The sequence below is a fragment of the Ambystoma mexicanum genome, chromosome 5p (assembly GCF_040938575.1).
Source record: "Ambystoma mexicanum isolate Mex_15411 chromosome 5p, UKY_AmexF1_1, whole genome shotgun sequence".
Lineage (NCBI taxonomy): Eukaryota > Metazoa > Chordata > Amphibia > Caudata > Ambystomatidae > Ambystoma > Ambystoma mexicanum.
In genome coordinates this window covers 723099269-723125142 of record NC_090930.1, presented here as the reverse complement: position 1 = coordinate 723125142, position 25874 = coordinate 723099269, and the positions used below count along the sequence as shown (strand labels likewise).

The following is a 25874-nucleotide window of genomic DNA, read 5'->3' as shown; positions in this document are numbered from 1 at the left end:
TAACTTAACATCTGGACTCGAGCCTGGGCTCGGTTTACAGCTGTCCAGAAAGTTTTGTCTGACTCCTATTGCCATGTCACCCCGGCTGACCGGTTTCCTTCAACAACTGATGGCCAAAGTTCATCTAGAAAAGCTGAGCATAGATGCACAGCTCCAGTGGTAGTGCAATGTGTCACCATATGGGAAAACCAAGTGAACATCTGATTGACCTTTCCATGGCCGAATAACAAAAACTAGTATTTTACAACAAAGAAGAGTGTCAGGTTTAGAAGGACACCCTGGCCAGGATTATTAATAGCAACTTGAAAAGTTCAGCCGTTGTGTTATAGGTATTAACTGAACTGTGTTCTCTTTTCCAGTAGAGTATGCAATTGCTCCAATCAAAGGAGTATTATGTACATGGGCTATTTGTGGTTCCATGTGTTAATACCCCCGCAAAAATATCGCAATACAAAAATATCGCCATATTTTTGCGCCGATATTGACCCACGAACCCTGCAGAGGACACCCCTGCAACCCCTGCAATATTTTAAAATGTGCGGGGGACACCCCCGCAACCCCTGCTCCCACAAAATATCCTCCAAAAATATTGCATATGGCGAGACAAACGGCCATATGTATGGCAATATTTTTGGTGGGGATATTTTGTAGGGATACCCTATTTGTTTGAATGCATTACGTTCACTCTCTCAAGATACATGTTTTTTTCTGAATTATACAGAACTTAAGGTAGACTACGTTTGAAAAGAAAGCTTAAAACCAGAACTATTTTGGAACAGGTTTTAGTATATTAGTATTCACACTGTTGAGAAGCAAATTAAAGTCGTTCCCGCAACAAAGAATGAAAGACATAACCATTATTTTTTAAAAAAAAGAAATAGGAAATATCTTTTAGAAGGGAATGTTTCCCTGAAGATCACCCTAGCTATGATCACACCTAGGGCCCCAACAAGACCCGAAACAGGTCTGGGGATGCTTGTGGTCTCGTGCAGGAAGGATGTGACCTAGCAGTTCAGGCTGGACTGCTCCTTTTGGGGTGGCACCAAGCCAGATTTGCATATGGACTTTCCCCTTCTGTAATGGTGTGGCTGGCGAAGAACGATGGTCCGGAGGGTTGCCCAGAGCAATGCCAGAGGTTACGATTAATTCTAAACATTCCAGCCATCACCTCTTGTGTTTTGCTACAGTCACACCTATGACAGAAACATATTGAGTCTTTAAGAAAATAGTGTCACTTTCCTATCGGACACTGGTCCTAATTTACAATGGTGCAATGCCATTGAAAAACGCTTTGTAAATCAGGCCCACAGTGTGTACAATACGTACAGAATCACAGAATGGAAAAGAAAATATACGTAGGATAATCTAAGAGTTTAACCTTAACCTAGATAAGACTAGGAACCACTGATTCATACATAGTTTTTTATGCACATGTTTGATAAGTACATGGGTATACATCAGTGTTTCCACTATCAAAATAACATGTGCTACAGTAAATGAGAATTATGTCTATCTTAAATCTTATTAAAAGGTTATGAAAAAATAAATACTATGTTAGACATCATTAAATGAAACATGTAAAAATATAATCCGTTGAGTTTTTTCAGATATCAATTGGAGAGACCTTATAAAGGGACAGCAAACATTTGAGGCATTATATGCACTGGTATAACCTACCCTTCAGGCTTTGCTCATTGTCGACATCTGTCAGAATAATCGAATGTGATGCTGGAGAGGGCCGTAGTCCGTGTTCCTCAGTTAGAGAATGAAGTCACTGCTGGACAGATGCCAGTAGCCACTTGGAAAGCCTGTATGCTTCCAGGGTTTGGTCGCTCCCTGACCACTTAAGTGTGTTTCCTTTGGAAAGCAAAGAGTTTGAAAACCAAAGCCAAGGCTGCAAGCAAGCAGATTTAAATATGCCTGGCTGTCCGTGTTCAGCATGAAGATGTCTTTTAGTTGTATATTGCGCACTCCTGCAATTGTCATGGTGCCATGGCACTTTAGGGCTGTAGGAAAATGGTTTGGGTTTCGTTAGCATGAGCAGTGCAAGATAAGTTGCTGGTGTGTTGATGATGCATCCGGATGGGAAGACAGGCACTGTGCTCTGTGTGCTGGTATGTTTCTAGGTGAGTTGCAATGAGGGTAGCGGGGGCATGTGTATCCAGAAGGAAGCCCCAGGTGTGGGTTGCCTGCTTCGTTACTTACTAACGAGCTCAGCCCTGAGAGCCACGATGGTTTGGGGGTTGCTGGAGGGCTGTGTCAGACAAGCAGGTGGGAGAGGTCTAGCGTTTCAATGGTTTTTGTGTGAGATGGGAACGGACGGACTAGCTGGTGTTTACCTGCAGTGTGTGAGTGGCTCATCAATAGGTGGAGAGTAGAACGGTGATCAATTTTGTGAAGGGTGAAACAATCAAGCCGTCAGAGCAAGACATAAGGTATTAAAAGCAAAACAAAGCATTAAAAAAGCACAGCATGGCCAAATAGGAACAACCTGGCCTCGTCTCCGCACTCGTACCACCGGCTTCTATGAACAACTCTCACCATCACTCTTTCACGTTACCACTGTCCAGTCCTCTCCCACGCTTTCAATCTTTCTCATAGTCGATGACGTATACTATGTGCAACAAGAATCTGCGAATGGGACGAGTGAGGGAGTGGCTGGGGACTCCACCCAATACCCTGAGGCAAGTGCTGAGGGTTCTTAGGGGCATGGACCTTTAGCATTTCGTATTTGCACCAGTACCTCTATTTTCAGCCTGTGCCTTGCAGTGTTGATGCAGGGCAGCAAAAGACACAATGGGAAATGATGTAAAGAATGCGGGTGGAGGGGGACAGAGCAGCGCCAGTATGAAATCCAAACACTAACACTAGAGTACTGACATCAATAGCAAGATCATATACCTGTGCGCTGTAATTATTTGTAGAGAAAATGTATGCAGAATAGGTTGTGAGTAACGCAGCAGTAGTAACCAAGCTCCCTTGGGCGAGAAGCGAGAACTAAACTTAGGCAGTTTGTCATTTTCTGAGGAAGGGACGAGGTCCAGTCCGGGAGTCCTGAGCGTCTGGTAGAGATCGAGGAGCATCTCTGGGAGAAGATCCCTGCACGAGGATGGACATTTGCAGGCTCAGACGGCCGCCTTCCAGATTGTCTTTTCCCTTTATGTGCACTGCCATGATCTCCAGCGGAATTTGCTCGGGCCCAATTTCCCAACTCCAGAGGGAGCTGCTGTAGGGGTCAGCAACGGGTCAACCCCCCTGCCCAGTTAGTTCTCATAAGCCACATCAATCACGCTGTCGGTCTGCAGGGTGACAGCTTTCCGCTGAAAAGTCACAGCAAAAATGTTCAGGGCTTCAAGGCGGCTGCTACCTCTTTTGGTGAAGCTGCCCTTCCATCACTGCATAGTAAACCTTCTGAATAGATCGGAATCGTGAAACCACCAGTCCAAAGCCTTCCTCAGAGACTCTGAGACTGGAATCACTGCCTCGAAGTTCTGGGGTGCCTCCTTCCAGTAATTGTGCAGATGAAACAGCAGTGGCCTCAAGTGCAAGCGTGTCACCAGACAAATGCAGGACGCCATGTGTCCCAGTGATTGCAGACAACGTCTATGGCCTGCACCTGCTGTCAGCATAGCAAGGCCCCGAGGGTTGAATGTAGATTCCTGGCTCTGCATCCTGAAAGAAGCAGCTTCCCCTCTGCTGTAATAAATCGGGATCCAATGGAGGGATTTTTACACCTTCTTAAATCCAGCCAAAGTGGTCTCTGCCTTGTACAAAGAGTATGTTGCAGCAAGGAGAGCCAAGTGGCCTTCCCCATATACACTTTTCATGGCCCCATCCACCATCTTCTCTGTGCTGTCCCAGATGGATTTCTCAGGAGCCATGGAGGACCTGCCCACCAACCTAGGCAGGATAGTGTCTACTTGCAGGGTTTGCTGCATAGTCTTGTCTTCCCCTACCACGAGGTAAAGCTTATACAGAAACCCAGGGAAGACCAGTTTTTAATTTTCTTTTAACCTGCAAAGGAGGAGCTCTATTTGCTTGTTCTCCAACAGGCGGCAGAGGCGGGTCAGAGAATCGCATTTAGTTAGCTACCTCTATGAGAACTGAGAATACTGCCTCTTTGTCTAGGTACTTCCCTCTTTGCTCAGCCTCTATGGAAGAAAAGGATTCTTGGGAAGACTCAGAGGTAGAAGCACCAGAAGTATGAGAGGAGACTGGAGAGGCAGAGCAAAAGCAGCCCGTTTGCTCCTCTTCTTGTAATCCTTCTCCTTAATGGCCATCTTGAATATCTCCAATAACTGCTTCTCAGACAAGCGTTCTGATTTTGTTTGCCCATTTCTGGGGTCTTGTAGAACTGGAAGAGGCGTCTCCCTCCTCCAAATGCTTAGATTTTTTCAAATGTGTCTCAATCCTGGATTGCACACAGGATACCAAAACAGCAAGTGACTCTGCTCGGCAGCTCTGAAATACTGCTGAGCCTGCCATTAGCTAAGTGCAACCATGGGCTGTTCAAGAACTGTTTTAGCTGTGCCCCTGCAGTATGCACAGGGGCTCAATCATGTTCCGACCGAAGTGCGGAACTCCGCCAAGACCATACCTCCCAAGCCCAGCACTGGCAATGTGAACTTCCACCAGTCAGCAGACCCTCACCCGACAGGGTCGCCGCGAGCCTCGCTTCCTCTGGCCCCACATCTCCACAGCCCAGCTTGTAGGGGGTCCCAGAGAGGATGGAAGCGGTTGCGCCTGCATGCAGGCAGAGGATCCATTGTAGAACACGGCCCAGCCGCCTTCTAGGGTCCCTGCCAAAAGACAGGAACCAGAAAAACTATGGGAGGATAGGAGTGGTGTTTTCCTGGTGAGGGCAGGGCATGCCAGCAACAAAAATTCAAATAAACAAGCATTAGATTATTGTAGGCATGGGAAAGGCACTTGCCAGGAACAGCCGTAGTGGTAATAACTACCAATTGTTAATAGGAGGGGCAAAATAGTGCGAGTACCTGGGCATTTATTAGCAGTGCCTGGCAGAAGCTCAAAACGTGGGGAAATGTTGGCTTTGCCAATGCTTATTTTAAATACGACTTCAGTGGCTTTGTCAATGCTCATTTTAACAGGACTTCAGTAAAGGACACGCAGAGTTCTTATGGATTGAGTGTCTAAAGACAAGTCTGGTTGAGACATTTTTATTACACCAGTAGAGCGTTTACAACTCCAATTAAGTCATTAACTCTCAGAAGACTGCTTTAAAATTCACTGGCACTCCCTTTGAATGCAAAGTCTGATGGTAAGTCTTGATTAAAGCGAGCTCAGAGTTCCATGAGGAGGTGTTTTGGTCGGGCAGAGTCAGGAATGGGTGGGAATGGCCATAGGGAGTAGCATGGCATTGGGCAGGAAATGGGTGGGCACATAACCAAACAACTCCTACAGACTCTGTGTCCCTCCTCATATGCCATTCCTCCCTTTCTGTACTCCCAAGCAATAGTTTTGGTTTATAGGTGTCGCAAGCGAGACCTAATAGCCCAAACTAATAAGGAGTTCCTGAAAGAAAGGTGGGCCCCCTCTTACGTAACTGATGGGATGAGCAAGAGGGGCTTGGTGGTGATGACTGCTTTCTTACAAACGTTTCATCAAAAGTTTTCCTTTAAAATATTTTGCAAGCTAGCACAGATACTGTCTGCACCGTTTTTAATGCGTTACCTTTCCTTAAAACGCCTCCATACTTTTTCTTTCAAAGTCTCCATACTTAAGTGATGAAATCCATGAGGGCGGGCTGCACCGACAGGTAATGAATGGCCCTCCAGTCTGAGTTAATAGACCCAAGCGAAGCCTACCTAGTACATAGTTTTCCTTTAGGTAAACATGTTGTTCCGAGCGCAAACATGTTTACTGAAGTGAAAAAAGCAAGGTCCCCATGGAAAAAGGAAAGGGAACTCCTTTGTAAAGGAAAGAGCCCCCTTTCTATTTCCATTGCGGTGAATGCACAGCCCTATGAGAAGCATGCTATACAGACAGAGAAAAGTAATGGAAACTAAAATGAAAACCAGATAATATATATGGGAGTTGCTATGAACTGAAGCGCAATAGAAGCAAATTGTATTGTAGTAGTCATTTATAAAGCGCCTTCTCCCCTTACTATGGTCTCAAAGCGCTTGTGGTGGGAACGCCATCTGGAAAATTCTCAGAAAAGGCTTAGAATGTCTGTGTGCATTTGGCCAAGATAAGGAATTAAGTGGGCTGGCCGGGCTCCACTAAGCAGCCAAAGAGATCGGGCCTGTGGATGGGCGCTGAGTGATGAGGTTAGGAGAATGTGTGAGTGCAGGAGACTTTTTAAGTGTCCAGTTGGACAGAATTTAGTTGTAGGTCGTCGCTGCATTCTGGTGGCAGAGGTATTGAGGAATAATCTGGTGTAAGGAGGATAACGCGTTATGTGCCTGGCTAGACAGAGTTTGTCGTAGGTCGTCTCTGCATTCTGGTGTGAGCGTGTGAGTAGCCATGCCTGCCGCAGATGTCCACCGAAGTGGTGCATTTATATGTGCCTTGAGGCTCAGATGCAGCTTTGTTATTGATGCCGCTATTTGATCAGGTTGTCCGTGTGAGAGTCCTCTAGGCACACTAGCCGCTTTGCCATAATGGGTCTTCTAAGTGTCATGAACAAGCTATCATAATGCACCTTCTAAGTGTGATAGATCGGTTTCCCTAAATACATACACCTCGGCGCGCACCCGAGGAAGCCCCGTAGAAGTCCCGCTTTGCCCGCAGACTCTCCTTTGTTGCTGCTGGACTTTTTGTCAACTGCAAACTTTTCGTTACTTAATACGACTCCATCTACCAGGAGGTGAAGCTTAAGTGGATACAGTTTATTCACTTTGCTATCAAGTGAATATATACGCCTGAAACCTATCTTTTATTTCTTTTGCACAGCCTTTACTTCTGCTGGGAGGCGGCCTATAAATACAAGAACGCGCAAGCAACCGCGCGCGCACCCGAGGAAGCCCGGTAGAAGTCCCGCTTTGCCGCTTCGCCGCGCTCGTCGCGGCGTGTGGCGTTCTTTTACTTTCGTGCTCCTTTGTATTTTGTTTTCTTTCTATATTTATCACTTTCATTTTATCCTTGCACCCCATTCTCTTATTTTTTCTTTTCTGGGATTTGGTGAAAATGAAACGAGGTATCTCCACCCTAAAAACAGGAATGCCTCACATTTCAGCTGCTCATTTTGTAAATGGTGAAAAATCACCTGCTGTTAAAAGAAACATCGCTCGAGTTCCACACCTCGAGTAGAAAATTCAAAATTAAAAATGGGCACAAGAACTATAAACCGTCTAGGCATGGACATTCGTCCCTTTTGCAGTGACCAAAGTACGGTATTTTCCGTGGAAAATAGAACTGGATATAACAAATTAACACCATGTGGTCAGGATGACCAAAGTGCCCCTGTTCCACAAAAGGCCTCACAAAATGGACATGCAGCCAAGAACATCATAGTGGAAGACAAAAATGAAGATATTGTAAAATCTGGCCCTGGTGGCCCAACAACTATCTCTTTTGCAAATGAAAATGTTTCTTTGTCTGACAGTATTTTGTCAAAAAATGTATTAACTGGCGCTGTTATTCCCTCCATCGTAACGCCAGACCAGCATGCAATCTCCATTAGTAATTCTTCAAATTCAAAAATTTCAATCTTTGGTGACATGCCGGTAATAGATATTGACATAAATGACACGCTTATCTCTACTCATACACTTCCTGAAAATGTATCTAAATCTCCCATTTTATTTACTAACATCAGTGCTGCAGATTCCGTAGTTAATTTGTCATTTGCTGCTCCTACTCCGCGCAAATCAAATGCTCACGGTAATGCAGATCTGGTACTGGTGGAATCGCATAGTGTTCAAACTGCAATAGCTCTCACCTCAATGAATACTGCTATTTTGGCCTTAGCCAAACTTTTAGAGGTCCTAGCTACGAAGGCTGATTTACATTCCAATCAATTAAATCAAGTTCTAGCAGAGCATCTTATGCTTTCCAATAAGTTAGAAAGTCTGAGACCCCCTCTTAGTCCCCTAAAAATTAGGAGATCCATAGCTTCTCAGACTTCCTCTTTGCTCGTAACCTCCTCAAAAGAATATCAGTCTATCCCGTGCTTTCCTAATCCCATTACAGATCCCATGAGTGCTGTACAAAACTCTCCTTTAGATCAGCAAATAAAATCATCGAAACCAACGTACCCATTATTTGATGGAAAATCAATTTCTGTGGATTGTGCTAAAATAGATCTGAAATAGACTGCTTCTAGCAAAAAATCCCAAAATATTAAATCTGTCGTTAAACGCGGCAGTCAAATCAAAGCTTTTGTTAAAAACATCTCTGTACCTGCCGCCGCTACTATTGCTGCGGCCAAAGTAGTTGCAAAAAAATATTCTTTGCAGTCACTCAATCGGAAAGAGAGGGTTCCGTCAGTGTCAGTGGACCACAGCCCTCTAAATGACCTAATAGGAGTGGCGACTAATATGTCCAAAAGTACACACAGTAATCACATAACTGATGATTCTCCCCATAAAGCAGATTTGTTGAACGGCCCTGCAGATAAAGATAGACGACTTAAAGAATTAAGGAAAGCAATTGATGATTATGTGTCATCTAAATCTGCCACAAAAAAATTGATCTTTCCCCTATCTAATTCTCTGCCCACAAAAGAATCTTTTGTTTTGTCGTCGCAATATGTACAAAAATCCTCACAACAAGTGGCAAACGCTGTGTCCACTCAAGCTGTGCCACAGACTGTTTCTACCCAGCCTACACAAACAGCGCTTCCAGATGGATTTAAGGCTTTTCCATCTCAAATTAGTTCCCAGGTGGCTGTACAGTCCACGGCGACTGGATCTGTGGCTGAGACTATCTCTACTAGAGACATAGAAAGACTGATTCATTTGTCTGTGAACAAGTTCCTTGAAAATTCTATCCATGTAAAACCCAATGTAGCTAGTGCACCTCTGCAAATGGCTAAAGCTCTCCCTTTGTCATTAAAACATAAACGTACGACTGGAGGCAATAAATGACCAGCGATTCATGCTTTAACTCTTACTTGCTTGCCTCCTCCAGCCAAACAATATAAACTTAATCGTGCTTCCATTCTTGCAATTTTTAGTGAAATTCCTGAATTAGATGATATTGGATCTATTGATATCGAGCTTGTGGAATTTTTTAACAAACCAAATTGTTCAACTGTACATCTCTGGATAAACTCAAGAATTGTGGTAAACTCTGTTTGGGCGGTTAAACATCAACTTTCTAATTTGGGTTTCACGCTTCAAACAATGTCTGAGTTTTCGGATTCATCACCAAAATGTCCACAGGCTTTTCCTCTCACTCAATCTTCAAACAAAACACAAGTGGTAACTACATGCACTTGCTTGTGCGATCTCAAAAGTAGCCAACACTAGCTTGACAAATTTGTAATTTGCTCTTGGTCTTTCGTTAGCTGGAATTCACGAGGTCATGGTCATTTGCTTAATAATAACAATGCACAGCTATTGGGTTGTGATGTTATAATGTTGCAAGAATCTTGGTTCACGAGGGTTCCATCTTGGAACAACTATGATGTGCTTTTGAATCCAGCTGAGAAAGGTTCCCGGGGGCGTCCTACATCGGGTCAGTTGACCGGAGTGAAACAATCTTCTTTGTTAAAAATTGAACCATGGTTTTCCCCTCGCCCCTTTTTACAAATGTCAAAAATCATGGGTAAGAATTTTTCTTGTGCGGCGATAAATGTTTATTGGAATCCCTCCGGAATTCATGATAAATGTTTTCCTAAATCTGTTACTAAGGCCTTGGACATAGTCATGTTCGAGGGCCTTACTGATTTCATCCTATTAGCTGGCGATTTAAACTTGCATTGTTTGAGTTCTCCAGGTAATGCTGAAAAGGTTCGCATGCAGAAGTGGGTGAGTCTTGTTCATTCCCGAAATCTGTTTATGCTAAATGGAGCGTTTCCGCAGGATATACCACCCAGAGCTACATGGCACCGTGGTCGGAGTCGAGGTATCATTGATTTTATGTATGTAAATGCAAGTTTGCTAAACAACATTTCAGCATTTGAAATAATAGATACAGAAGCCAGTGATCACAATATCCTAAATATGACGTGGTCCTTAAACTTTCACACATCTAATTTGGACCCTATTTATACTATGGGTCCCATCAAAGTTAATCCTGCGAGGTACAGACTGTTATGGTCGGAAACATCACTTACGGCTTTTAGGGACTGCTATCACGCAAAATTGATTAGTCAAAAAGGGGGGTTTTCACCTGGTGATGTCATTTATCATGTCTTGATGCAATTGTTCCAAGCAAGCTCTTCTCTGCACAAACAGAAACAGTCACCTCATTTACATCTACCTGACCAGGAAATTAGAGCCAAAAAAGCCAGCATGAGGGCAGATAGGAGAGCCGCCCTCAAATTGCCAGCAGATATGCACTCACCCCTCTTGACCCAAATTAGAACAAAGTACAGAAACTGGGTGAGGGGTATGAGGGCTAAACTTTATCAAACTGATGGAAATACTATGTTAAAGGCCTTAGCAGCGAAGAATTCTGCTCAATCTTGGAATATTATTAATCAAGTTACAGCAGGACATCCGGTGGCTGTCCAAGCTAATGATGTGACGGAATCTATGTGGATTCAGCATTATTCGACCTTATTTGCAGATCCCCCGTCAAATGTAGATTTAGCAGTTCCAGTGGCTTTACCACCACTGCATTTGGCCTTCGATAGAGATGATATATTGTACTTTATAAAACAGGCAAGCAATTCTAGAGCCCCTGGTCCGAATGGTTTGGCCAATATACATCTCAAACAATTTCCGGACATTTGGACAGATATTTTGTGCCTCCTGTTTGAATCTATCAATGTTTCACAAACGATTCCAATGTCGTGGAAACAATCAATCGTCATCCCTATTTACAAGAAGGGAGATTGAGCCGACCCTGCCAGCTATCAGCCCATCTCCCTTCTTGATGTACCTGGCAAGATATATTCACGTATAATTCTTAGAGAATTAAGAAAGTGGTCGAAGGAATGCTCAAAAATGGATCCTTTACAATCAGGCTTTGTTGCTGGTCTTGGCACCTTACCTAACATGATCTCACTGAACATGCTCAAGTCTCAATATGCAGCACGCAATCAATCCTTATATCTTGCTTTTATTGATTTTCGTTCTGCTTTTGATTCTATCAATCGGAATTTGTTATTTCATAAGTTATATTCACTTGGTTGTCCGTCCTCTCTGTTATCCTTAATCATTCAATTACATTCAGAAACTTCTATGCGTGTCAGACTTTCCACAGAAGGTTTATTATCTGCATCTTTTGCCACATTTTTAGGACTCAAACATGGGTGTATTCTGGCTTCATTTTTATTTAATTTGTTCATTCTTGACTTAGGCTTTGCTTTTCATCGCATTTCATCGGATGCGCCTGAATTGGGTGGCCAGAGAATACCTTGGCTTCTTTACGCTGATGACCTGGTTTTGGTTTCGCAGACGCCTAAGGGCCTCCAGAATATGTTATCTGCGCTGTCTGATTATGCCCTGAAGAGCCAATTAATAATAAATTTGGAAAAATCACAAATCATGATATGCAGACCTAAGGGTAGATGTAAGAATCAAAATGTAGTTTGGAATCTCCAACTTGAACCTTTGCAAATAGTTTCTGAATACAAATATTTGGCTTGTTTATCCAAAATACTATTGGAGATCCCAAATATTTGATAATGCTGCAATCCAAACTTCTATCATTGGTGTCACAAGCTAAAATACTTGTCTATAGATAAGGCAAATTCACTCTAAAGCATTTATTTATGTTCTACGAACAAAAAGTGATTGCTAGTCTCCTATATGGCACTGAGTCAAAACTTTACGTAAATGATCAATTATGGAATAAACTCGAAGCTGCTTTCTGGAAAAAGGTGCTACACTTACCCAATTGTGTGCCTTTGCCTATACTACGTTTTGAATTGGGTATCAACTCTCTAGCGAGTAGAGTTAAATGGAGAATGTGTGCCTTTTTCCGAAAATGCTTGATGGGTGTGACAAACAATAACATGTTGAGCACAGTTGCCCGCTATTTGACCACCTCTGTTCTATACTTCCCTGCAAAATGGCAAACTTTTGTTCTAAAAATTCTTGTGGAGGCAAATATCTCCTTACAGTTCTTAATTGATAGCCCAACCAGTGCTAAGAAACTCTTTTATCAATGGGCTTGGATTAAGAACTATGAGCTCTGCATTAATTACAGAGACTTTGATTCCAGAATTTTTGGTAATAAGCGAATGGGTCAAGCGGCAAGTTATTTCATGAAATGCCCCTCAGCAAAAATTAGAAATCAATATTTACGTGTAAGGTTGAACTTATGGCCTACGAGAGAGCAGCTAGTGAGGCGCCAAATTGTTTCCGCTGACTTAAATTTTTGTCGATTCTGTGAAATACTCTCTGTAAGGGAAACATTACAACATGTGATAGTATCGTGCCCTAAATTGAAAGATATCATAAACAAATACTTTTCAAACTTGTTAGACCTTCATATGGAAAGGAATGAAATTGAGACTTGGAACATTTTATTTAATAGTCCGAGGTTTGCGGTAATTAAAGCCCTGGTACAATTTCTTGAAAATATTTTACCAACTAAAACTATGTTATAGTTCAGTAGAACTGAGCCAATTTACAAAATTTGTTGTTATTAAATGACAATGTGAGTTTAGAATTAAGATGTTCTTATCTGTTCATATCAGTTTATTATCTTTTGGCTGAGCTCTTGTATTTTAGTGACTTTATCTTCTTTTATTTTAATTTCTTTCTTTCCTTTTGCTCCTTTGTCTCGTTAAGTTTTTTATGTGAAATTGTAAGTGAACTTGTGTCAAAAATTGTAATTGAAATGGATCTTTTAATTTTGTTTATATTTATGTAATTTTGAAAAGTTGATTGATTTCAGCTGTATCAAAATAAAAAAAATAATTAAAAAAAAAAATACATCTAAGTGCAACACATTTCCTGCCCCACAAATACATTTAAGTCCAACACATATAATGCTTGCATTGCGATCATCCTGATTGGTTGTGAGGCACTTTCCTAGTGCTAATGCAAATTAACTATTTTTTGTCTTGGTTATTTAGTGGTGCTGTAGCAAAACCTATAAGCCAAAACTCTTGCATTGGAGTACAGATAGGAGGAAGATAGGAAGTGAAGAGGGACACACCGCTTGTGGGCATTGTTTGCTTATTTACCCACCCACACCAAAAACACACACCCCTGGGATCTCTCTTCAATAGCCCTGTCATGCAGTAAAATCCAACTTTGTGCTGAATAGGCCTGCCAGTGTGATCTCTAGGTAGACTTCTGAGAGTTAATGGCTTATTTGATGCTGTGAAAGAGCGCCAGGTGTAAAATAAATCTCTTATCCAAGCATGCTTTCAGCCACTTGCCTTATAAGCAATATGTGTGTCCGGGCATCTGTTTGTTGCACTAACGTTTTGTTTAAATATGCATTAGCAAAGCCAACAGTCTTGGCTTGTATATAGGTATTAAACAGGCATTTGCCAGACACTGACATTATATATCCAGGTACTTAAACCATTTTAAAGTTGTTGCAATGTTATGGGCAGTTAGTACCATTATGGCAGTGCCTGGCAAATGCCTATCACATACCTACACTAAACCAGAACTGTTGGCTTTGTCAGTTTTGTATTTTTGTCAGAGCACACAGTACAAACAGGAGCACATCTGCTCAACAGCAAAATGCAACCGGTATTCGTGTGCAGGAACCTGTTTTAGTAACACCAGGTGTGCGCCTTGCGAGCTAACGGTCTCTTTTTAAATAGCTAAAGTGTTCTAATTTGCAAGCTGTGCTGCCATCAAAGTATAGTTTTGTGGAAAGCAGCGACAGATAGAGCACTTCAAAAGTATGTTTCAAAATCTCTATCTGCCACATTCGTCTAACAAACCTCTATACCTTTCTTTCTAGACTTCACTGGCAGAAACATGCGTTGTAGCATGCAACATTAACTGATGATCCAAGTGGTGGAACCTTTTCACAATCATCATGCCAGAGGACGGAGTAGCCCTGCAGACCACCATGAAGTAAATGACCGCAGCAGCACTGGATGTGTATTTTAAAGAACTTTGTAGACCTACATTGGGTGCACTTTGGGCAGGCTAGCCACTGTTCAGTGCACAGCATCCTCCACCACCATAAACGATCTACCTCCTTCCTCCTGTGAATCTCGGCCAATCATGGCTACAGCACTTCAACAAAACGAACTCGTATTTGAATTTGCCAGTAACGGGATGGATGAAATGCACCAGGTACAGAACACGATGATCATTTGCAATGTTTCCTGTTGCAGAACTTGAATCTGCCACTTCTTCTAAAATGCACATACTCCGTATACTCTCGTTAAGAAGAGTGTATTTATTGCCTAACTTTCACACATAGTGCTACGATGGATATTCAGAATGAGCCCTGGAGGTGGATTCTGAGATGCCACCCTATTATAGTGAACAGGGAGAAGGCAATGGTGTCTGGCCATAGTCAATCAAAATAGGGTAGCAGAATAGTAAGGCTCAGACTCAGGAGGGCTTGAGTGCTATAGGGCTGTAATGAGACAGAATCAGAGCACTCCAATAATTCAATTTAGACAGAAGATGTTCAAAAATATACAGTGATTTATTAGGCCTTTGAATACTCTACCAATGAAAACCTCAGGTAAGTATTGTCACACGACTACTATACCATATATACATTCACTATTGGGGAGTTCTGCTAACAGAATGCTAACACTTTACCTTTAGCACAGTTATGCAGTCGATAGGGTTGCATCGGTGTAAAGTCATAACCCTATGGCAGGGGGGACAGGTATGCAAATACACCCCTTACTCCAATTCCTTTAGCCACCACTTCATGGGTTCCTGAATCCGCTGGACCCACTTACTTTCTAGGCACCATCCAGTCGAGGGAGGTACAGGGACCGTTGGTGCCAAGGTCACTTTTGGCATCAGGATTGGGTCCAGCTAGTCAACGGTTTAGGAATCTGATGAGACAGTTCTGGAGACTTGATAGCTGGACACTCTTGGCACACTGGGATGAAGACCTCCACAGAGCAGGTGAACTCGGGAGACCTCTGGGACACGAACAAGGCAGGTGTCAGCGGGAGCCACCATGATCAGGTGGTGACAGGAGATCTTTGTGACAAGAATAATGGAGCAGAGTCTGCATGGGTTCTCTTCAGTCAGGAAGGCTTAAAGTGCAGGTACAGGTGATGTGCTCCACAGGTTAAGGATATGCAGAGTTTCTCTCCCTAGCTCAGAAAGACAACTGATCGGTGTGGCAGCACAGGGGAGAGATGGTCAGTCCACTGGGTTGTCCAGGGACACTTCCAAAGGCTCAGTAGGCACGGATCCTCGACCAGGGGTCGGGCCATACTGTTTCCACCAGCCCTGGGGGGAAAGCACTGACAAGGGCCTTCTGGAGATCATGAGAGAGCAGCAGGGCTTCACTGGAACTTGGCTGGAGCTAATCCAGGTCAGCTGCAACGATCACGCTAAGGTCATCAGCAGACTGCACTTCTTCATAGTGGTCTTGACTCTAACAATGATTTGTTAAATGGCTGCACAAGTCCTCCCTCCATCTATGATTTTGACTGGAGTCACCTCAAGCACACAAGTGGTAAGGATCTGCACCATTCAAACTGGCAGGGGCTTTACAATCATGGACAGCCTTTGAACACCACAAATGCCCAGCAACATACACACTATGGCTTGGATGGCACCAGTATAGATCAATAAAGGGAAATCCGGGTTGCTATGTTTGTCTAAACTCAAACAAGTGCTCTAGCCCCTTCCTGGAGAAGGTACCTTATATAACTTTTTCTTTTGTAACTTTTGTGTTACAGACACAATGGGCCTCATTACGAGTATGGAGTTAGCCATGCTGCTTTTAGCGGCATGGCTACCCCCATACCGGGTACGGGGTTCCAGGAATGAGGAATTACTGGGCCATTCCGACCTTGGAGGGCCCGGTAATTCCCTTTCCTGGGACCTGGACCCAGTACATCCCCATTCCCATTGAGCCCCCATAGGGCTCAATGGGAATGGGGAGGATGCTAACAACGGGCCCGTTAATGACGTGCCCGTTGTTAGCATCCTGGTCTGCTAGCGGGTCCCGCTAAGGACGTCTGGTTTTACCAGACGTCCTTAGTGGGACCCACGTGCAGACCTCGTAATGAGGCGGTAGAGGGTTAATGGCACCGGCAGCTCTACCAGCGCCATTAACCCTCTACTGCTTTCCTCGTAATGAGGCCCAATGTCTTTTTTTTGCCATCCCGCCCACCAGATTCGACCTGGAGGGCGTTACGTACCCGCCCACATACCTTGACGGTAGCATAGACACCATTGTGAATGGTGCCGGTGCTACCGTCCTCCCCATTCCCATTTCAGCGCCCGGCAATGGGCAATTACCGGGTCCGCCGGGGCTGTAATGGGGCTGTAATTTCCCATTGGCGGGTGCCGGAAAAAAAATAACTTTGGCAGCAGCCGTGCCATTTTTACTGGCACGGCTACCGCCGGACTCATAATGAGGCCCATTGTCTCTGTGTCATTATAATTAACATGCATACTGTATAATCTATATAGCCTAGGCATTCAGCTCATCATATTTCAGTTCTGTTCCGATTGATGATGAACATTCGTCAGGAGGCAGCAAATATATGGTCACTAATTTAGAAACACATACAGTGTATTAGCTCTAAATATTAGATATCATTCGGTCATTGCTTGTACAACAATCTATAGCTGCTGTCGCATCACAGGCTGTGATAAAAACAAAGAGCCACACTGAAGGCCAAGTCAGCGTGAAGCAACCATTTACAGATGAATTATTAACGGTTACAAGACCCTCTTAAAGAGAGTGCCTATTACAGGTAACACAATATTAATACTTCTCTATTACCCTATGGAAGAGAAAAGAGATGAAGCAACTAGTGTATTACTAATGGAGGTTTACATAATTTACTTATACATCCATTTGTTTATACCCATAGAGTGTACTCGGGACAGGGTCTATTTATAAGACCTCCTCCCACAGACCACCTAACCCCCCAAACCAATCGAGGTAATTTTCCACATTATGATTGGATAATATTGAAATCATGATAATTTCAGACTTTAGACTGAGCATTTATAGCCCCTTTAGTCTCTTTTTTTTTATCACAGCCTGTGGTGCGACAGCTGCTATACATTGTTGTACAAGCAAGGACCGAAATGATATCTAATTTTTAGAGCTACTACACTGCGTGTGTTTCTAAAGAAGTGACCATATATTTGCCGCCTCCTGGCGAATGTTCACCATCAATCGGAACAGAACTAAAACATGTTGAGCTGAAAATCTAGGCTAAATAGCTTTTACAATATACTAGTTAATTATAATAACACAGAGACAATATCATGTCAGTTTAGAACATAAATTGGATATGTCAGAAGTACCATTGATACCACTTATTATAGTAGATTAGACGTTTGCTAAAATATAGTCACCCTTTCAGATTTCTATTTAAGCTTTTTTGAGAACTCTCCATACTTGTTTCTTTTATTTATGGACATTTTAATTGTATTGGATTTAATAAATGTATACGTATTTGATTAATTGTCTGTAGAATTAACTGCTCTCCACCACAGGCTGTGATTCCTCTAACCCCTATTGGATGCTGCCAGTCCATCCTGAAGACATTGTGTCTGTAACACAAAAGTTACAAAAGAAAAAGTTATAGTGATACAAAGTGTCTCAACCACACTTCACGATAAGATGTTGTGTGCAGTTTTTAAAACAAAAAAAATCCACAGTGGGAAACAGGGTCTCCCAGTACTGATAGTCTTAGGAGGAACTGATCAGTCTCCCCATAAAAAGTGAGCAAAAGCAAGGGAAGTAAAGCTCAGAGCTTTACTTACCTCCAGAAAGTTAGGCCATGCTGCAGACAATCGCTAACATATAGGATGTCCCATAGAGGTCTATTGGGAAGCAGCAAAAAGAAATAATATGTATCATAACATGTTAAAAAACAAATCAAATTATTATGACAGTACTTGAAACTGTCAAACGACGCAAGATGTTAGGGAATGTATGTCTGCTTTGCAAGCACCATAAACAGTAAATAGGAATGAGTAGGAACGTTAAGGCCAAGTGGCCGTATTTGTTATTTTAGCCAATGGCACTTTGCATTTAGGGATTTGTGGGTCCAGACTTGTGAGACAAACAAAACTGTAAGTCCAAGAGTGCAAACTGCTGTGGACTGAAACAGCAGGGCTGTATGAAGATGTCAGGGGACCACCTAGCGATATTAAACAACTTCCTGAAATGTTGTCTCCTGTGTAGATCTTTCAGGCTGCCACATGTCAAGAGCTACATTCTCTGGCAGTCCTGTCATTCACACTCATATCACTCTTCAAACCCAGAGATTGTTATGCTGTACATATAGTATGGAAATTAAACGTCACATGTGGATATTTCATAAGAAAGCAAAATTACATGAGCCAAAAAGCCTGCACAGCAGAACATCTCCGATCTGGCCTGGGACGACAGGGACACGCTGTTTCTCCACATTTTTAAGATAGTTTCAATGAAGAAGTTATGTTGCATGGCAAAAGCGGGCAGTAGTTTGTCAACAGCACCAGCTGTATTGTCGTTAGAATGTTCTTAACTGAAGACTATCATTCAGATAAACAATCTAAGATGTACTGAAGCTTCACATTGCTAATTGTGAACTCTCATCCTAGTTGCACCGCTGGCAAAGGAATGCCCTGGCACTAGTTGTCACCCAGTAGAGCCGAACCTTCCTTTGTCTTCCATGGACATAAATCATTGGATTTTGTAAATTACAGCTTGAGGGCGGTAAACCATTTCCGTGTATGTCGTGCCAGAATGAGTGCCCGTTATAAATAGGTATCGTCTCTGCACGCCATTAACAGGCACTTTTATTACATGACATATTTGGTAATCGTTTTTTTTTTTTTTTTTATCTCAGAACGATAAAACACCAAGTCAGTATTTCAAAGATTCGAATTTATGGATGACACGCATCTCTCCAGAGGCATTGCGTCATTGTCCTGCATGTTAAGATATATACTTACGTATGCATGTATACAGAAAAAACACAATAGTCACAAGCTGCCAACAATTGGGATCACCTCCTTCTTTACTTAATAGACAACAGTGGTGCTCATTATATAGTAAACTGGACCACTTTTATAGTGCGTACCACAGGCTGAGGTGTCTCCTAGCTTAGTAGTGGCACTTATGTGGTGAATCATGACTCTTCCTTTGCATAAATGTGAGATAAATAGTACTACAAAGTATAGTAGGTGGGAGGGGCTTGGAGAGTGAAATGCAGGGTTCTGTGTTGGTGGATTTAAGGGATGTGATTATAAATAGTGGCCACCAAATTTCCACAGATTACTCCATTAAAAAAATTTACAACAAGGTGTTGCAAGAGGCGCCCAGGAGTAGATGGGTTCACAAGGAACTGCGTCTTGGGGATCTCCCCAATGGAATCCAGGGCCGTTTTCTCAGCCAAGCTTGGCAACAGAGGATGGGCAGAGGCTTGGTAGACTCCTCTGGTGGTAATTGAATAACTTTTGAAGAGTGGTGCACCACAGATTGAAGATCCTGCTTTGCTGTTGCAGAAAGAAGCCTCAGCTAAAATGGCAGCCGCAAGGGCAACTGACTGACTCCTTTGTTGGCACCAAGTAGATGAGGGAGACCCTGACCTGGGTCTTTGGCATACTGGCTTCTAGAGCAGGGGGCTGCGGTCTCGGCACTGAGTCCTGTGCAAGGAGGCCTTTGAGTGTCTGCCTCTGATAGCTGGGGACATTTGTGCCATGTGACAGCGTTTGGTAAGGCTGCATGCACTTAGGAGTTTCACAGGCGCATGGGTAAATGAGGCCTGGCACCACTACACGCTACAGCGCTTGCAGAAGTCCCCATATGCCCTGTACGATGAAGTCCACCCCATGGGGAAGAGAAGAAATGGATACTCTGCATTTAAACGTTGGCAATGGCATCAATGGCAAAGCCCTTGATTTACTGAGGATGGAATATCGTTCTGTCAACTGCGGTTCCCCTGCAAGGCCTGCATCTTTGCCAAGGAGTGTGTGACCACCTTCCAAGTCAGCTCCAACACAAGGTTTACTGTGTGCGCTTCATTACACTACTTATCTGACCCACAACACCGTCCTTCCAGTACTGTGCACCATGCCAGTTAAATAAAGAAAAGTGTCAGAACAACATGCAAGAAAGATCTCACAAAGTACCAATGTGGTGCAAAGACTGCTTCCTGATATACAAACATGTCTGCTCCTGTTGATGTAGAGATGCAGCAACAGCAGCTGACAAAAGCTGACTTATTCAGCTGCTTGAACGCTGCACAGAAAAAATGGATTGCAACAGTGAAACAACAGTTTAAGGGTCTGAAAAAAGGAATGCACAAGACAATTGCAGACTTTCAAAGAGACCTCCGTTTTGTTGTAAACAAAGTAAACAGGAATTACAAAGCCATCCAAGAGCTGGCTGCTTGCTCGGGTGAGTCTAAGGTCAAGATTACACCCTTGAAGAGATTATCCAATCCCTAGAGCTGAAATCTGAAGATCTTGAAAATAGCTAAAGGCGGGACAGTATAAGAATGAGATATTTAAAAGAAGGTATTGAGCATGAAGATCTTTTAGATTGAGTGCAAACTTTGGTCAAATAAGTTTTGGACCTGCCATCTGCAAAAGATATGAGCACTAACAGGTGCGCAGGGTGGGCTGTCCTGTATAGAACTCGAAGGCTAGACCCAAAGTCCTTGTGGAAATGTCCTCATGCAAGCAAAAAGTAATAATCATAAATAAAGCCAGACAATAGGCTTGATGTGTTATACTGGCTCAGAAATGCACGTATATCGGGATTTAGCACCATCTGCGTTATTAAAAAGGCACAATGTACATGCTGTTACACGAGAGCTGACAAACGGGCAAATAAAATATTAATGGCTGTACCCATTTGGCCTATCGTTTTAGCTGGATGGGAAGCCACACTCTGCTACCAGACTTTAGGAGCAGTGCAGCATCCTCGGCATCAAAGTATTTTCCGCTCTGAAGTCTCTTCTCTCCTCCCACCCTTCAAGACCTCAACATAGTGTTGGAAAATAGCAACTTCTCTGAGATTAAGGCCGCAAAATTCCTTTCTCAGTGGCATCTGAGCGAGAGCCTCTGTACTTCTTTTTTTTTCTTCGTCTCAGAAAGAGTTTGCTTGAGCATAAAATGAACGGCGTCCTTTGATGATTGGATTTTTGTAGTAGTTGGATAAATCCGAGTAAAAATGGCACTGTATTGTTGTTTGCAGCACTGGCTCGAACTCCCCTCAGTTGCAATATGAGTCACCACATACCTCAGCTGCAGAGTTTTAATGAGCACATAGATTGTGCTAACTGAAGTGATGTGAACAATTGAGAGGATGTTTCAGTTGATGGTGTGAACGAAATACAGTTGAGGAAACATTTGTGCTATACTGCTGCTGGTCTAGCTGTCCTTAGTTTTACGTTGGCATTTTGGGTTGTATATGCAATTCATTGTTTCAATGCAGTTCAAAAACGTCATCTGGGTAAGAGTCACAATCTTACTTTCACTCCTTTCAAGATGCACAAATATTCCCAACTTACTTTAATTTCATTCCGTATCCAAAATGCTTTAGATCTGCTTTAACTTGCTTTAATTTCACTTGGTATTCAAATTGCCTTGTTTTTCTTTTAACTTGCATAACAATGTGTGGTTTCCATTTATGTTAATGTCCATAGCTTTATTTCTCTGACTGGCTGCCAGCCCTGGGTTCCCCCTTCTGGTTGCACTCACCAGTCGGTTTTACGGCTCGTTGCGAGGTCCTTTGCCGCCACAGGTCGGTCTCTCTCTCTCTCTCTCCGTGTGGTCCCACGTGTCTTCTCCTAGCGGTCTTCTGTGGCTCGCGCACACCCAGCAGTGCTTCCTCAATGCAGGATTCACACAACTGTTTCCCTCAGTCTCGCCGGACTCCTCCTTACGGGTTGCCACCGGCCTGTACTTTCGCTTCCCGCTGCATAAACTCTGCACTTTTCCATGGGTCTCAAGCGTTTCTCCTGCCACACTGCCAGACCGGAGAGGTCCGCCTGCACCCAGCAGTTTGTGGGCGTTCTGCCACAGCTGACTACATTCCTCTCGGGCTGCCAGCTTTTAAATCTCCTGCCTCCATTCTCGTTACAAAAAGGACTAGACCACTCTCCAGCAAAGCGGTAGTCTTGGTTTGCTCTTGTTGTCCTCCCGGTCCCAGTACTTGGCTGGGCTTGATAAGTGTTTGCTTTCACAAAATGAGGATGTGTTGTTCTAAGTGTCCTCTTCTTCGTCCAAGTACCATACTGGTGCCATTTGGGGACTACTTTAGGGGAATCAAAGGGAAAGGGCTGACAAAAGCTTATGAAGGCTTGAGGGATGGAGGGTTTGTGGTGAAAGGGAAATGGGGGATACCATGTCCCACCTAAGGACGTCCTCTCTCCACTCTCCAAGTCTCCTTCACCAAGGTGATCCTCCCTCACATATCCACCCCCAGGGTCAGGATTCAAAAGCGATGGCCTTTCCCTGGCCACCCGAGAATAGGATACCAGGGGAAAAAGTGAGGACGCCTTCAGGTTGCTCACATACCCTTCCCCTAAGCAAGTTGGACCTCAATGTTTCACATGGAAACCGGGAGAGGAAGTCGGCGTTCCCCTGGTCTCGACCCTTCCGGTGTTCCACTTTGAAAGAGTATGATTGGAGGTCTAAGAACCACTGCATAACTCTTGGGTTTGTTCCTTTCCATTTGCTGATCTGGTATGCAATGATTTTAACTAATAAAAAACAGAGAATAACTTTAATAAAAAACGAATAATAACAAAAAAATCACATATTTGTTCATAATATAAATGGGGTGGGGTAAGGGGTGAAAATGGGTCGGGAGGGTTTTGGGGTGAGTTTAAAAGCATAAAGAAACAGGGGGTTTGGGAAGGACCCCCAAGAATACAAAATTTGATATTTTTTGCTATAACATTTTCATGATCTTCCTTATCCTACTTGATCTTTTGGGCTCAACATTTTTCAATTTACCTGTACGCTTTGCAGTCTTTCTTGAGAAATTTGGGATGAATTCGCGATAATAGCCGATCATACCTAAAAAGGTCTTACTTTGTTTGTAGTGTGGGGGTGTCAAGTATGGCCTTACATGTTTCCTGTTGGGGTTGTACAGACCCATTACCCACATAGAACCTTAAATATCTAACTACTGACTGGGCCAATTTACATTTCTTTGGTTTCGCTGTTAAGCCTGCCTTTTACAATGTTCTCATGACTGTGTAGAGATGTTAGATGTGATCTTTCCAAGTTTTGCTATGTTTTACAATATCGTATATATAGGCCCCACAAAAATCATAGTACGGTTGTAATATTTTGTCCATCAACTGTTGGAATGTGGCGGAGGCCCCATGTAGCCCGAACGGGAGGACTTTAAACTGAAACAGACCTATGGGGGTTGCAAAGGCAGTTTTTTCCTCGTCAGGGCCTTATAATGGAATCTGCCAATAGCCTTTCGTAAATTCTATGGTAGAGGAATAGACAGCGTTACCCAGCCTGTCAATTAAGTCATTAATGCAAGTATGCATAAAAAGCAGAGATGGAGTTAACTTTTCTAAAATCAATACAAAACCTCCAGCTCCTATCAGGTTTTGCCACCATGTGAGATGGGTCCTCCGTTGTCTCGGGACCTGAGCCCGGTAGTGCACTATAGTAATGGAAGTCATCCCGAGTCTCCAACTATAACCATAATGGATAAACCAGGCAGTATGGGCATGAGAGAGACGGCATCAAGAACCGGGAATAAGGTGGTTGCAGGCTGCCATGAGAGCAGACACAATGCCAGTTTTTCAGGAGTATCAGGAAGATGCCAGGCAACATGTGGAATTACGGGAACTACTTTTCCAGAATGCTTTGATATGAAACCCGCCAAACCAGCAGAAACCTAAAAGCCCCTAAATCTCGGACAGGAAAACACCCCAGTGGTAAACACATTCCTTACCCTCGGAAATGGAGGACGTTCAGAGCGAGAAAACAGGGATGTCAGGTTGGGGAAAAGGAGGAACAGGACAGCGGGGTTAAAGCAGAAGAAATGCCAAGAAACAAAGTTGGGCAAAGGGAGGGGCTGATTGGGAGGAGAGGGGAAGAAGTGAATACACCTGGAAAGTAGGGAAGAGGTGGGGAAAGAAGGCACAAAACCAGATGTGTAAACTCAGAGGGGTGCGTTGTTGTTTCTCCCTCCAGGGATGGCGCTGTGGAGAATGGACCGAAGACGTCGCAGGATTCCAGTGGGCTTATTAGGACACTGAGCCCTGGCCACAGAGGGAAGCTATATGTGTGACCAGAAGCCAGGAAAAACGGTGTGGTTTTCAGAAAGGAGAAAACTACACAAGGAGCGGAAGAGTTCTGTAGGGAAGGTTGTCTAACGAATGTACAGTGATTAATTGGAACTTTTGCCTCTAAGCACGGCATTCTGCAGGAGAGACTGTTTTCTGGACGAGTCTTTTTGCAATTCCGAACTGCACAAAGCGGTTGGTCAGAGGTGATTTTTTATTTTTTTCATCAGGCTGCTGGCTCAAAGTATCACGAAGATAAGAGATTACCGCGTTGGAACATTTGTTTTTTTTTCTTATTGCCAGGAGCAAATTGCAGAAATAAGACTTTCGCCACTGCAACAACCCGGGAAAAGGCGGTGACTACCGAGTTAAATGGTGTATTTCTTTTTGTTTTTTTACCTTTATTTAAGCAAACAACATCATTGGTATGGTTCTCAGTTGCTTCCACCTGATTATCGTCTTCCGCCCACTGATTAACAGACCAACATGATGGTGGAAGACCAGGGATAAGTAGATGGTTCAATAATATGCAGCTCAAGCATTTGATTGACTTCCTGGATGAGGGTTACCGTTCTAGATTCCGGTAATCTATATAGTTTCAAATGTATGAATTTGCCTTCAGGAGTGCGGATATGATATCCTGCACTGTCCCTGGTTCTTCCCTAAATACATCTGGAAATTGGAGTATGAGGTCATACAGATCTTGCCTTTGATTAAGTTCAGGTGGAATCAGGACTTCGTTATCGGAGTCTTCAGGCAACAGGCAGGATATAATAGTGGCAGTAGACTCTGTAGGATTCTCCTTCCATTCTTTTAATAGATGAACATGATATACTTGAGTCTTTAATTGTCGGTCAGGTTGGGAAATGTTATAGTTACAAGGGCCCGTTTGTTCTAATACCTCATATGGTCCGTGCCACTTAGATATCAATTTATTTTCAGAGGTTGGCAACAATACCAAAACCTTTTGGCCTATTGAGAAGGATCTGAAGGTAACCTTTTTGTCATATATTTTCTGCTGTTCCTGGGCCTTGGCCATATGTGTTTGAACTAAGGACCTGGCTACCTGCATGTGTTCTTTCAGTCGTTTGCAGTTTGGGAGAGTAGAATTGGAGCTTCTTCCCTTTCTTCCCAGGTTTCTCAACATTTCTAGGATATCTCGAGGTTCCTGCCCGTAAAGTAATTAGAACAGGGAGAATCCTGTAGAAGCCTGGGGAGTCTTCATACAGTGAATAGAGCCCACGGTATCATTTGATCCCAATTTCTGCCATTCTGTTCCACTAGTTTTCGTAACATGGTTTTCAGGGTCTTGTTAAACGTTTTGACAAGGCCATCTGTTTGTGGGTGGTAGACTGAGGTTCTTAGAGTGGTGATGTTTGTTCGTTCGTTTGTTTAT

At 43.3% G+C, this 25874-nt stretch overlaps 1 protein-coding gene across 2 annotated transcripts in view; it reads left to right on the top strand.

The window, feature by feature from the left end:
* LOC138481152 (ETS-related transcription factor Elf-1-like) overlaps positions 1 to 25874 on the top strand; it is a 621807-nt gene that overhangs the window by 257892 nt on the left and 338041 nt on the right. For both annotated transcript variants that reach the window (XM_069613090.1, XM_069613091.1), the window contains one exon: positions 14011 to 14351. In XM_069613090.1, coding sequence (XP_069469191.1) covers positions 14280 to 14351 — 72 coding nt within the window. In that variant the 5' untranslated portion in view covers positions 14011 to 14279. The remainder of the gene's footprint in view (positions 1 to 14010; positions 14352 to 25874) is intronic.